A 15,134-nucleotide genomic window follows, 5' to 3' on the forward strand; every position below is an offset into this window, starting at 1 on the left:
ACACCAGTAGCCAGCTGGAGGTCATTTTATAGGGCTTTGTCAGTGCTCCTTCTGTTAGTCCTCACACAAAGGAGGAGATAATGGTCCTACTGCTGGGTTGATGCTTTTCTATGGCACTGTACAGCTCTCCTCATGTCCTAGTATCTCCTCCATGCTCTTTAAAACTGTGCTGGGAGACACAACAAACCTTCTTGCGATGGCAGTTATGAATGTGCTATCCTGGAGGAGCTGGAGTACCTGTGCAACCTGAATCGGCTGCAGGTGCCAGCTCATGCTACCAGGAGTGACAAGAACACTAGAAAAATGCAAAACTAGAAAAGAATAAGTCAGGAGGGATAGGGATAGAACAATTATCTGTGGCCACCATTATCTCTACTAGAAAACAGAGACCAACATTTAAAAGCAGGACTATTATGAATGAGTAAAACCAAGTCAGACTGATTACATTTACCTTTTAGTAATTTAAAATAATAACATAACTTGGCATCTTTCAAGCAGAATAGTGGTAATTGAGGGCCGGTACTGCTAACTCAAGGAAAATGCAGTGAAAGTTCTAAATATACCTTTAAGGTCCCAAAATATATTAGACGCATCTCAAGGAAGAGAAACTAGGGTAAAATTCTGGCTTAAAGAGACAGATTATACTAAAAGAATCTTTATAAGTGAGGGCATCTATTCACAATAGAAAATAGAATAGAAAGCTAAAAAAAGAGCAAAAAGGAATTGCCTGCAAAGCATTTCAAGTGAACAAAAAAAAAAAACAATCCCTATTAAATAAAATTGCAATACCTACAAATGACTCCTATAAATTATCAACTTCCTGAGATCCTCTTCCTCTTTATGCCAAGTATAAATTTTGTGATTTTCTGAGTGATTTTAAGCCCAATTTGCAGTTGCCAAGAGATTTTCTGCGTTGTCCCAAATTTCATCCTCATCGACGGTTGTTTCGCGAGCAGTATGAGAAGGTTTGTCATGTCTGATTGCATTTTATGATTGGGCTGTGGTATGACTGGAAGAATTTCTGTCATGTCTGAAATTACATTCGGTTGCCTTGCTTTCTGACACAAGATTTTCTGTTGTTACCATCAAATTTCACAAAATTCATTGTGCATCTACCTCAGTACACTGTACACTAGATACTGCTGATGCCATGCTCATTTTCACATTTTTGATTTCTTATAGCAACACACATGCAACTAAGTGGCTAAAACATCTTGGGAAATGTTTACTGGAAGATCCTTAAACAACCCTACGTAACGATAAATTACATAGATTATGTATCTCCAATTATCTCTGTAAAACAGACTGTATTTTCAATGCTTTGCCTATCTGTGTTTCCATCTTTCAGAGCACAGTACAGCAAGAACCAGAAGCTCAACTCTTCTCTTTGTTGACATTTAGAGAAACCGGTGGCCATATTGTCCTTGTTTTGTTTTTTGCTTTTTTTTAATGGTTGAAGTTTTATTACAAAATGTCAAAGGGTAAAAGTGTATGTCAGAGCCATGTACACTTATATTCTGAGCACTACATCATGGCATTCTGATCGGACAGGACATTCTTGTATAGTTTGAGCACATATATGACTGGTTACTTTATTGTGCAGAATAAATAGTAGTTCAGTGTATGTCCAGCATTAAACAGCCATAGAGAGGTCTCAGGAGTGGCCACATCAGGGTGGACCCTCCTCTTGAGGGTATCACCCACAGGACATGAGGTAGAGACTCACATAGTATACAATTAATGAAAAAATAAAAACAACAGTAATAATAATTCAAATTAAACAAAAGCCACAGTTAGGAGACCCGGGTTCGCTTCCCAGGTCCTCCCTGCCTGGAGTTTGTATGTTCTCCCTGTGTCTGCGTGGGTTTCCTCCCACAGTCCAAAGACATGCAGGTTAGGTGTACTGGCGATTCTAAATTGTCCTTAATATGTGCTGTGTGTGTGCGCGCCCTGTGGTGGGCAGACGCCCTGCCCAGGGTTTGTTTCCTGCCTTGCACCCTGTGTTAGCTGGGATTGGCTCCAGCAGACCCTCATGAACATATAGTTAGGATATAGAGGGTTGGGTAATGGATGGATGGAAGAAATGTAACCCAGAGAGTAAACCCTGGTGAAAACATAACAGGATCTAGGTTTTGTTCCTAGGCTGATTGTTGAAAGTGAAGGGTGCAGATTCTCCATGTGTCTACATAGAGTTTGGTTTAATAGGCAACTTTTAACATGTTCCAGTATGTACCTTGTGATGATGATCAACGATCGAAGTCCATAGTCAGACTGGACTAACAGCTGCAGTGTTCTGATTGCTCAAGTGGTACCTTTGGAAGAAGTCCAATGTTTCCATCAAAACAAGAATATGTCTCTTCCATACTCTGGTCATGCCAATTCTCTTGTATGGAGCAGAAACGTGGACTCTGTTGCGATCTGATTTGAACAAGCTAAAGGTCTTCCAAATGCAATGCTTGAGGCAAATACTGTGTGTGACCCACCGTGATCACCGCCAAAATGCAACCATTTGGACCCAGCGTGATAACGAACCTCCAATTGAAGAAATGATCATAAAGCGCAGACTGCAATGGTTTGGCTACATCTGCAGGATGAACATCACTAGGCTGGCATACAACCTTTTATAGTGAGAGCAACCTGCCTCTTGGAAAGTTCAGCGAACTGCACCAAAGAAAAAGTGGCTCAAATATACCGAAGAAGACCTAAAGAACCGGTGACTGACCATTGACACAGCCTGAAACATCACCACTGATCACCAAAGATGGAAGTGTATCATGAGTGAAGCGTGGAATCCAGTGGCACCTACAGCAGCATATTGGTTGAGAGGACCCTAAGACTAAGACTACCTTGTGAAGATCTGCCAATCTGCTCAGGGTTTGTTTTCCCAAAATGAGACTTAGATAGGCTCTACTTCCCCCTGACTCTGTATTGGATATAGTAAGTTCAGATAATAAATGAATGACAGCTTCACACACTTGAAGAAAGTGCCCTTACTGAACAGTATGGCTCGAGCATTGTATATTCAATAATGCAGAGTTTATATCCTTTTTGTATCGATTTTATGCATGTAAACTCCCTGATTTGTACTGCTAGTATTTACTCTCCTTATATTTTTAATTGCCATGTCATCAGTTAAGCCATCATGTAAGTTATTAGCGATACAGTACAAGATGCATTAGATGTTTGTAATAGCACAAGTACAAAAAATTCAAATAACTGGAATGCACAACTAAGAACAAAAGTAAGAATTTTCCCCTTTTTCTGGTACACAATTAGGGGTTTAAAGCTCATTATGAGAGTGAAATGGAGATGTAAATTTGCATATTGAGACTGAGGATTTTATTAAATAATATTACAATCTATTTTTGAACCATTTTAATTGCAGGTAGCATCAGGCACCAGCCAGCATTCAACACTGGATATCACTTCATCAAAGGGCACTCCATGGTCAAACTCACTCCATACTTTTGAAAAACCACGCTTATATTAAGTTAAAAAGGGTACTAAAAAGTAAAAAATAAGTCTCTCATACATCACTCGTAAAATAAAAGCGTGGGTGCTTTTCATCAATCAACATTCAAAAAGCACTTCTTAAAATCTTAGAAAAAGCACCCACGCTTTTATTTTACGAGTGATGTATGAGAGACTTATTTTTTACTTTTTAGTACCCTTTTTAACTTAATATAAGCGTGGTTTTTTAAAAATATATTATATATAAGCGTGTTTTTTTAAGAATATATTTATATATATATGTGTGTGTGTGTGTGTGATTTTTAACTCTGTGGTGGGCTGGCGCCCTGCCCAGGGTTTGTTTCCTGCCTTGCGCCCTGTGTTGGCTGGGATTGGCTGCAGCAGACCCCCGTGACCCTGTAATTAGGATATAGCGGGTTGGATAATGGATGGATGGATGATTGTCAGCTTTTTAGTGTAGGTTTGTTTTAGTATCATTTTGTAATCAATATTTGAACACTTCCTTTAATATTTCTATCCATTACTTGCACCATCTATTGATGAAATCTTGAACTATTCTTCATATGACAATTTCATTTCTTAATTAACATGGATTAATTGATCAATTAGTGACACTGATTATTGATTCATGTATTATCATTGGAAGTGAGTAAGTGTGCAACATTTCAAGTCATTTGGCCAATAGGAAGTGGGTTAAATATTGATTACAAGATTTGTACCAGACAACAAAGAAGTGAAGTTAAAATAAGCGTGGTAATAATAATAATAATAATAATAATAATAAAAAAACCAGATTGGAGCTGTCACTTAGTTAACCTGATACATGGATTGATGGAAGGTAAGAGGAAACTATAATACCTGAAGACATCCTTTATCCATGGGAGACAACCACTTAAACTGTTGACCAACAAGACAGGGAAGGAATCGAATTCACATCTCTGGACCTGTAAAACTGAATTGATGTCCCTTCTAAAATCATGCATTATTTTATACTTTAGTGGTTACAGTTAATTACTTCTGTTTTGAGTAAGTGTGGACTTATTCATTTGTGTGCCTGTGATGGATTGACATCTTTTCCAGGGTTAATGTTTTCCTAATATGGCCAAGTGTTGCCTATGGTGTCAAAGATTTTGGATCCACTGCAGAAACTTACCACAAAAATAATCTTTAAGGAGTCAAACTTGTGTTTGTTTGCCTACTTTGATTTTGGTTTATGTATTGTATTTTGTTACTTTCAGTCTCCTGGGTTTGACCTTGGCATATGTAGTGGACTACATCTTTTCTGTTTTTCTTCTCATTGTCTATTTCAGTTATTTTTCCTTCCTTTTTCTCTCATGGAAGATTATTAGAAAAATAGGAAATGCTGCAATAATGTATTTGTATACTGGTCAAACTGGGCTCATTATAAACAGAAGGGGGCTACTGAAGGTGATATACATGTCCAAAGCAAAGGGCGTCATGGGAAATCATTCATTTATCTTCATGATATTTTGAAGTTGAATGTAAATGTCAAAGAAAGGCAATAGTGCCACCTAGTGAAAGTACCAGTATTTCCTTTCTTTACTGTCAGTTTTCTATGGGACTGAAAGCAGGTCATTCAGCCGCCCTGCAGTGTTGTCCCACCAGGAACAACGGGGGGAACTTGTTTACAATAACTTGAGATCACTTTGGAGATGTTTAATGTCCGGCTTGGGTGGTCTCAGGTGATTATCAAGAGAAAACCCCTCTCTTTTGGTCTCTCTCTCATTACTGTCGTCTCCTGATTTGAGGCCACTTTTGCAGGGCTTTGTCTTGAACTTTCACAATTAAAAAAAAAAAAAATCATTCAACATGTTTGATGTAACTTTAAAATCCAGCCTAATATTAATTTTAAGCACGCCATCCTCTGGTTTGAACTACTATAGGGTGGTCCAGATCTAATTATGCAATTTTCATTACTCTATAACTTATTAAGTTTATTACATAGAAAATCACCCGAAAAATCCCAGACCATGGAGAAGTGTGCGAACTGACAACATGAATAATCGTCTTCGCGCCGAAGTGGAATCGTCCCCGCATAAATCAAAGTCATCCAGACGATCTGGATCTGCATAATTAGATCTGGACCACCCTGTATAATCTTTTTCCAAATGATCTGCCTCCTCAATTTAGTATTAATCAGAGTGATTGCAACACAAAGCAAAAAAATTATACAGTAATGTCAACCCAAGATAAACTACATGGACAGTCTGAGAGTGGTGTTTTTGAGTGAGAAGGCGATCCACAGTAACACAAGCTTATTTTCCTCTTAAACCTTACTACACATTATTTTTAGCATCTTTTAATTGTAAGAATTGCTCTCACTATACCAGTGACAGAGTCATGTAGAGTTGCTTGGTGTGTGTATACTCTATTTGGGTTGAACTCTTGCATTTTGTTTACTTCTACCCCCATAAACTTTACTTTGCATTAATAAATTCTCTATCAGCATTAATTTGTAAGATTGTTCTATTCTAATTCTGCAGTAACGTCAAGGTAAGGTAATTATTTCAGTTAAGGAAGACAGGAGGTACTGTTATACTCTGTAATCATGACACCAGAGAGTGGTAATTGGCACACACAAGCAACAATTTCACTGTACTCTGTATACATGACAATAATGAGACTTTATTGGAGCCTTCAAATATCTTACCATTTAAAACAGGCCATAATAAGAACATTTTAAACTTTTTGTGATCAGCAGGCCAAAATCCATAAAGTACATCCAAAAGTGTTCTGGAAGCAAAATCTTCATTTTCCAGTGCTTCAGACTTTTGTCCATGTATTGTAGTCTTGAATGAGCCCTCACTGATCACCTGCAGCATGAGCTTACCTGTTGTGTTTCCTATTGACAAGACTGTTTGCACCATTTGACCAGGAGTCTTGGCCTGTCATGGTTCATTGCTACAATAAGCACAGGAGTGAGTGTTGTGAAATAATCTAATGTGCACTCGGGCAAGGTGGAAGTGTGCAGGGTGTAAATCTGGCCGTGGTATTTAGGGTTGCCCACTCCTAACAATTTTAAGAGTGAGAGCGTAACTGTAACGGGAATGCAGTCTATACAGAAAAGGTGAAATAAAAATAGTCTTTATTTTTTAAATGTAAGGTTTTTTTAATTATTATAATTTAAGTGGTCAATTGTGAGCAATTTTTAGACACTCCTCTAAAACTGTCATGCATATTCCTTTAAGGTAATTGTGCCTCTCATGTCCTCTCCATTGCAATTCACATCATTGAAGTGCACAGCTAAAGAGAAAGAGAAAGAGCTGCCACCACCATGCTTCACTGTAGGGATGGTATTGGCCTGGTGATGAGTGGTGCCTGGTTTCCTCCAAACGTGACTCCTGGCATTCACACCAAAGAATTCAATCTTTGTCTCGTCAGACCAGAGAATTTTGTTTCTCATGGTCTGAGAGTCCTTCAGGTTCCTTTTGGCCAACTCCAGGCGGGCTGCAATGTGCCTTTTACTAAGGAGTGGCTTCCGTCTGGCCACTGTACCATACAGGCCTGATTGGTGGATTGCTGCAGAGATGGTTGTCCTTCTGGAAGGTTCTCTTCTCTCCACAGAGGACCTCTGGAGCTCTGACAGAGTGACCATCAGGTTCTTGGTCACCTCCCTGACTAAGGCACTTCTCCCCCGATCGCTCAGTTTAGATGGCGGGCCAGCTCTAGGAAGAGTCCTGGTGGTTTTGAATTTCTTCCACTTACAGATGATGGAGGCCACTGTGCTCATTGGGACCTTCAAAGCAGCAGAATTTTTTCTGTAACCTTCCCCAGATTTTTGCCTCGAGACAATCCTGTCTCGGAGGTCTACAGACAATTCCTTTGACTTCATGCTTGGTTTGTGCTCTGACATGAACTGTCAACTTGTGGGACCTTATATAGACAGGTGTGTGCCTTTCCAAATCCTGTCCAATCAACTGAATTTACCACAGGTGGACTCCAATTAAGCTGCAGAAACATCTCAAGGATGATCAGGGGAAACAGGATGCACCTGAGCTTAATTTTGAGCTTTATGGCAAAGGCTGTGAATACTTATGTACATGTGATCTCTCATTTTTATTATTTTTAATAAATTTGCAAAAATCTCAAGTAAACTTTTTTCACGTTGTCATTATACTGTGCACTGTAAATTGGCACTGTCCTGAGTGTGGGTATATTTACCCATGGGTGGTTCCTGCCTTGAGCCCAATGCTGCTTAGACTCAGACCACAACCATACACTGGACTAAGTGGTTTTGTGAATATTCATCACATGAACCCTAGACATGCCATTGGACGACATCTTTTTGGAGGTCTTACCCCTAATGCACTTTAACACAAAAATAAGCAAAAAAATATGAATATTCCACAATGTGAAGGCTCCCCCACATCCAATAAAGTAGTGTGTAATCATTCCTATAGGAAGGCAGTAGTCCATGTTGATGTGCACCAACATCATGCGAGCATTCACAATAGATTACAGGCATTCAGCAAACTCATATATGATGGGTATCAAAAGGTCATTGACTTGCAGTGCCAAAGTCAAATGTCCAATCACTAGCAGCAGAAGCAGTAGTCTGTCATAAGTGACACCAATCCAGTGACTGACAAAATCTTCTGGCAATGTGATGCTCAAAAATATTATCTCGGATTACACTGTTGTTAACAATATCATCTCCATGTTTGAATCTGTCGCACAGTAGCACCAAAGAAAAAACAAGACTCATCAATGAAGATGGCCTAATACTGGTCCAGAAGCAGCTGCCAATGGAAAGCAATTAACAGGGTAAGGTATAACAGATGTTGTGAGTGTCTACCACACCTCCATTAATTGCTGGCCCCCACTTCATTGTGTGTCCCAGTAGAACTTGGAATCTGTAATCGTTTTTTGCATGATCAACCTGTGTTCCTCTTCCCAGATGCTTTCCTGTGTTACTAACAGCCTTCTTACTAGCATTGTCTCATTTCTGACCAATTCTTTTGTGTCTCTTGGTTGTAACTCCTTGCCTTCTCCACAGAATCTCTCCACAGGTGCTCCTTAAAGATCAGTGTTGGGTCTAGTTCTCTCCTTTTGTTGCATTAGCTCCTTAGGCAATATTATTTCTTCTCATGGCTTTTCCTACCATTTATATGATGATGATGCACTATTCTTCCCCTCAATTCCCTCTTACAACCCACAGGTTTCAGCCCTGATCTCTAGCTGACTTCCTGCTATCTCATTATACTGTAAATGAAAGCACTTCATTTTAAATGTCATCTTTCAAAATCAGATATTCTGTACTTGTCTTCTAATTCTCCTTAGTTTTGACGCTAAGAATTGCTCCTTTAACCATCTGTCATAGTCAGGAATCTTGGAGTTACTCTCGAATCCTCACTTTCATTCATAAAATTTACTTCTTCAATTACCCAATCATATTGTTTCTTCATAATATTCAGAAGATTCCACCCTTCCACACTAATTAAGCCCCATGACTCCTTGTTCAGAGACTAGTTCTATGTCAGCTGGATTGTAGCAATTCTCTCCTGGCTTGGCTTCCTTCAACTGATCTCCAATCACTTCAGCTCCACCAGAATGCAGGTGTTGGACTCTGTACTCTGTGTACTCTGTTCCTCGTTTCACACCTACTACTCCTCTGCTTCAGTCTCTTCTCTGGCTTCCTGTTGCTGCAAGGATCAAAAGTCCTGTCTTGACTTACGGTACTCTGAACAGTTCTGTTGAATTCTTGGATTCTTCATTTGTTCCTTCAAGAAATCTCTATTCTGCCTCTGCCTATCTGCTGATATTCCTACTCTTGGCAGACATGCCAAGACTGGATAATACTTGTTTGTTCTTGCTCCAAGGTGGTGGAATGATCTCCCTTTAGCTATTCGAACTGCACCCAATTTACCCGCTCAGTTTTTTACCTTGTTTTCTGTTGCTTTTGATGTTTTCATCATCTTATGATTCATGGATGCATTTTAACTTGTTTTGTAAGTCACATTGGACAAATGTATCTGCTAAATTAATTACAACAATAATCATTGTGGCATCTTTGGAAACCACCTGACTTGAAAATGACCACAAATGTGGGCTTTATTAAACAGAACCAGATCTAATGACTGTTGCAGACATGGCTGAAACATTGACATACATCAGCAGCACAGCAGAGTCTGAAGATCACCAAAGGACATGCAAACCTAAATGTTTGCGCTTTTGATCACTGCCATCAAGAATAAACAAGACCAACACAGAACGTTTTTAGGAACAAAAACACTAAGCCCAGTCTTGCTAAGATAAATCACATCTCTCTCTTTTCATTGCAACCCAACTCTGCTGCCTTCTGCTCAGTATCGGCACACGTCATAAAACACGGAGGAAATACTAACTGAATTAGCTACGAGACTGAAGTTAGCTACTTTCATATTTGTAGCTACTTATTCGGCTGGCTAATTATTCACTTCCAGTGTGTTATCTTATTCACAGTTTGCCAGTTAATTTAATCCAGGTATCTGCGATACTACTCAATAGTTTATTTTTTGCTTTTGGTTAATTTTTACTCTATATTAGCTAAGTCTAGCGGACCGAATCAATCAGATATTGCTGTAGACCGGAGTAAAAATGTGCACCTAATTTCACCGTGCTGCAGCAATACCCGTCTTAACCGAATGCATCATAAACTAGAGTCCAGAGGTTCTGTCACTGACGTCTACGTCATCATAATGCGACGACGTGTGCCTGCGAGAAGCCGAAGAACTTGTTTCAGGTTCTGTTCTGTGTTCCAGATTTGTATTACTTTGAAAGCTAATTTTTTTCACGCACCTTCTCGCTGATAAAATTTTAAATAGAATTCAATGCAAGACATTCAAAACTTATGGTACTTGGTTCCAAATTAATCCAAACTGTAGAATTCGAGTATTAAGTGTAAACAGTAATTTCCACGGCATCTTTTAATACAGCTGCATATTAAGCTGTAAATGTATTCGTGGTAGTACTGCTACTTAGTACTATATAGTAATAATTAAGTACTCGTATTAGGCTGCTTATTGCGCAGACACGTGCGGTGTACATTTTACAATAAGCGCCAAACAATGAGGATAATTATGAATACACAGAACATAATTATACCGGGTGACGCATGTAAATGAAATTGTGATGTTTTTTTTTTTTTTTTTAATTTCTATACCTCTCATGAATTTTTTTTCTTTTCTTATAGAGTTATTTTTTACTTTTAAATCAAAAAGGCGCAAGCAGAGTGTTAGTGCCCCCTGAATATGTGGACTGCTGATGAAATCGCTAGCTTGTGCTACGAACACTACGCCTGCAAACTGCCCAAGACAGGGATGCCTGAAGCTGGGAGGGAGTGGACTCTGTTAGCTGCAGTAGTGAAGATTCAGGACAGTGTAGACGGCACTCCTAGTCAAGGTAAAGGGATGCAAAATACACGAGCGTTCCCTTTTTCGTCAGGGCTATGTGTTTAAAGTGAGAAACTGCAAAGCGCATTGTTCAAAGTCGCGGTGTGTTTCGCCTGTCCATCAGTTTTCCTTCTAATGAAACGTGAAAGCCATTAGTCTTGGTTAATAATTTTTAGCCTGACTAATTTTGGTTAATCTTTCAAGGTTGAATATGTGATCACTATTCAGTATCACCATTGGATTTAAAGTGGTGGTACTTTTGTATGATCTGTTTAGCAGTACACTTTGCTTGGGTTGATATATACACTGTGTGCACAATTATTAAGCAAGTTGTATTTTTCAGGATTCATTTTAATATGGAACAAATACAGTGCTATCAATCAATCCAAAATGTTAATAAACCCGTAAGTTGAATGTTTTACAAAGGAAATGTGAGTGTAAACATTCTCAGGGGAATACATACTGTATGTGTGCACAATTACTAGGCAACTATTAGTGTGCAGAATTATTACGCAACTAAAGGAAAAACAAACATTTTTCCCTCTCACTTATTTGTTTTCTTCTGTTAAAGTGAGAATAATAAACAACTCAAAATTTATAAACATTTCTGACATTTCAAAAAAAAAAAAAATCAGTGATCAATATAGCCATCATTCTTTTCAATAACAGTCATAAGCCTTCCATTCATGGAGTCTGTCAGTTTCCTGATCTGTTGACAACTTTTTGTGCAGCAGCAACCACAGCCTCTCCCAGACTCTGTTCAGAGAGGTTTTCTCTTTTCCTTTCCCGTACATCTGCCATTTAAGAAGGGCTTAAGGTCAGGTGAAGAAGGGGGCCATGTCATTTTCTTTTATCTTTAAGGCCTTTACTGGCTAGCCACACAGTGGACTACTTCAGTGCATATAATGTCCTGCATAAAAATCATGGTCTTCTAGAAAGATTCAGACTTTTTCTTCTACCACTACTTGAATAAAGTGTCTTTGTCTTCTAAAAACTGGCAGTAGGTCTGGGAGTTGATTTTGAGTCTATCTTAAACCTGAAAAGGTCAAACTAGCTCATCTTTAATAATACCAGACCATACCAGTACCCCACCTTCATCTTACTGGTGTCTGTGCCCATTACAAGCCATGGGCCCATCCATCTGCTCCGTCAAGAGTCACTCTCATCTCTTCAGTCCATAAAACATTTGAAAAATCTGTCTCCAGATATTTCTTGGCCAGTCTTGAAGTTCCAACTGATGTGTCTTGTTCAGTGGTGGTTGGGTTTCAGCCTTCCTTACCTTGGCCATGTCTCTGAGCACTGAATACCTTGTACTTCTGGGCACTCTATATAGGTTGCAGTTCTGGAATATGACAGCCCTGGAGGATAATGGGTTCCTGGTAACTTAACATTTGATTCTACTCAAATCTTTGGCAGTTAATTTGCGTCTTTTTCCTCCCACAAACACGTTTCTTGTAGACCTGTTGACTATTTGCAACAAAATGCTTGATGGTTCTGTGGTACACCCCAAAATCTGAGCAATTTCAAGAGTGCTGCATCCCCCTGAAAGACTTTTTACAATTTTTGACTTTTTAGTGTCGGTTAAATCTCTTTTTTGGCCCATTTTGCCTGAGGAAAACAAGCTGCCTAATAATTCTGCACACCTTGATATAGGGTGTTGATCTCCTTAGACCACACAAATACACATCACCTGATATGCTTAAATCCAGCTTAGAGTTGGAGTACATAAATACAAATGACGATATGGTCAAAATACTCACTTGCCTAATAATTGTGCACACAGTGTATAAGAAAAATTCTAATAAATTACAACAACCTAGACCTAGCAATATACAGTGCCTTACATAATGTTTGGGACAATGACACAATTTTTCCTTGATTTAACTCTCTACTCAGCAGTTTAAAATTCCAAATCAAACAACTCATACATGCTGTAGTTAAAACGCATATTGCAGATTTGAATTCAATCCTATTTGCATGCATTTCAGTTTCGCTATATATACTCAGCAAAAAAAGAAACGTCCCTTTTTCAGGACTGTGTATTTCAACAATAATGTTTTAAAAATCCAAATAACTTTACAGATCTTCATTGTAAAGGGTTTAAACAATGTTTTCCATGCATGTTCAATTAACCATAATCAATTAATTAACATGCACCTGTGGAATGGTCGTTAAGAACTTAACAGCTTACAGAAAGTAGGCATTTAAGGTCACAGTTCTAAAAACGCAGGAAACTAAAGAGACTTGTCTACCGACTGTGAAAAACACCCAAAGAAAGATGCCCAGGGTCCCTGCTCATCTGCGTGAACGTGCATTAGGCATGCTGCAGGGAGGCATGAGGACTGCTGATGTGGCTAGGGCAATAAATTGCCATGTCCGCACTGTGAGACGCCTAAGACAGCGCTACAGGGAGACAGGAAGGACAGCTGATCATCCTCGCAGTGGAAGACCACGTGTAACAACACCTGCACAGGATCGGTACATTCGAATATCACACCTGTGTGACAGGTACAGGATGGCCACAACAACTGCCCGAGTCACACCAGGAACACACAATCCCTCCATCAGTGCTCAGACTGTCCGCAATAGGCTGAGAGAGGCTGGACTGAGGGCTTGTAGGCCCGTTGTAAGGCAGGTCCTTACCAGACATCACCAGCAACAACGCCGCCTATGGGCACAAACCCACCTTCGCTGGACCAGACAGGAGTGGCAAAAAGTGCTCTTCACAGATGAGTCACGGTTTTGTCTCACCAGGGGTGATAGACGGATTTGTGTTTATCGTCGAAGGAATTGAGCACGTCTGGGACCTGTTGGATCGCAGGGTGAGGGCTAGGGCCATTCCCCCCAGAAATGTCCAGGAACTTGCAGGTGCCTTGGTGGAAGAGTGGGGTAACATCTCACAGCAAGAACTGACAAATCTGGTCCAGTCCATGAGGAGGAGATGCACTGCAGTACTTCAAGCAGCTGGTGGCCACACCAGATACTGACTGGTACTTTTGATTTTGAGCCTCCCTTCATTCAGGGACACATTGTGAAACATTTTTAGTTTATGTCTTATGGTGTTGACTCTTTTAGTGTTCATACAAATATTTACACATTAAGTTTACTGAAAGTAAAAACAGTTGAAAGTCAGAGGACGTTTCTTTTTTTGCTGAGTATAGAAATGACACCACTTTTTGTACTTGATCCCCCATTTCAGGGCAGCATAATGTTTGGGACAATTGGTGTCACAGGTCATTGTGATTACTCGGATGTGTTTCATTGCTTCATTAGTGCAGCCGTAGGATACCTTGGCTTACCTCTACCCTTTGGAGTCTGTAGTTGCCATTGCTCAACATGAGGACAGGATCTTTGCCAATGAAAGTCAAAGATGCTATTATGAGGCTGAAAAACAAGAATTAAACCATTAGAGACATCGATAAAACCGTAGGATGACCTAAAACCACAATCTGGAATATCATTAAGAAGGAAGAATGCACTGGTGAGCTCGGTAATTGCAAAGGGACTGGTAGGCCACTGCTGATGACAGAAGAATCCTCACTATGGTAGTGAAAAAGCCCTAAATGCCTGGCCAACAGATTAGAAACTGTTTTCAGGATGCAGTTGTGGAGTCTAAGTGACTGTTATTGGCAGAAGACTTCATGAACAGAAATGCAGAGGCCACACTGCAAGGTTCAGACCACTAGTTGCCACATAAACAGGATGGTCAGATTACAGTTTGCGAAAAAGTACTTAAAAGAGCCTGCAGAGAAAAATGAACCAGTATTAGAGTGATGGCAAGAACAAAGTGTGGCGATGAAAAGGAACTGCCCAAAATTGAAAAAATACCACCTCATCTGTTTAACGTGGTGGTGGGGGTGTTACGGCTTAGGCATGTATCGCTGCCACAGGTACTGGCGCACTTATCTTCATTGATGATGGAACTGCTGAGAGCAGTCGCAAAATGAATTCTGAGGTGCTTCATCCGACGGCACGACGCTGATCCCAGACATACTGCTAAGGCAACACGGTAGTTTTTCAAAGCTGAAAAATGGAAAAGTCAGTCATTCGATTTACATCCATCTGAGCATATGCTGAAGAGTAAATTTAAAGGGAGAAGCCTCCAAAACAAGCAGGGACTGATGATGACTGCATTAGAGGCTTGGCAGAGCATCACCAGAGAAGATACTCGGCACTTGGTGATGTCTATGAATCGCACACTTCAAGGACTCACTGCATGCCAGTTATATGCAATAAAGTCCCAAATACAACTGCTGTAATAAGACCGGCCAT

The 15,134-nt window shown here is 39.8% G+C and overlaps 1 protein-coding gene across 2 annotated transcripts in view; it reads left to right on the forward strand.

Annotated features, from left to right (window-relative positions):
• Positions 1-10,154: 10,154 nt before the first annotated feature.
• adat1 (adenosine deaminase tRNA specific 1) overlaps positions 10,155-15,134 on the forward strand; it is a 40,948-nt gene continuing 35,968 nt past the window's right edge. The window contains exons 1-2 of one of the 2 annotated variants that reach the window (XM_039763425.1): positions 10,155-10,213; positions 10,664-10,872. In XM_039763425.1, coding sequence (XP_039619359.1) covers positions 10,722-10,872 — 151 coding nt within the window. In that variant the 5' untranslated portion in view covers positions 10,155-10,213; positions 10,664-10,721. Of the gene's footprint in view, positions 10,325-10,663; positions 10,873-15,134 lie in introns of both variants that reach the window. The other variant, XM_039763426.1, reaches the window with a different exon arrangement.

This window comes from Polypterus senegalus, chromosome 9, assembly GCF_016835505.1.
Source record: "Polypterus senegalus isolate Bchr_013 chromosome 9, ASM1683550v1, whole genome shotgun sequence".
NCBI classification, from domain to species: domain Eukaryota; kingdom Metazoa; phylum Chordata; class Cladistia; order Polypteriformes; family Polypteridae; genus Polypterus; species Polypterus senegalus.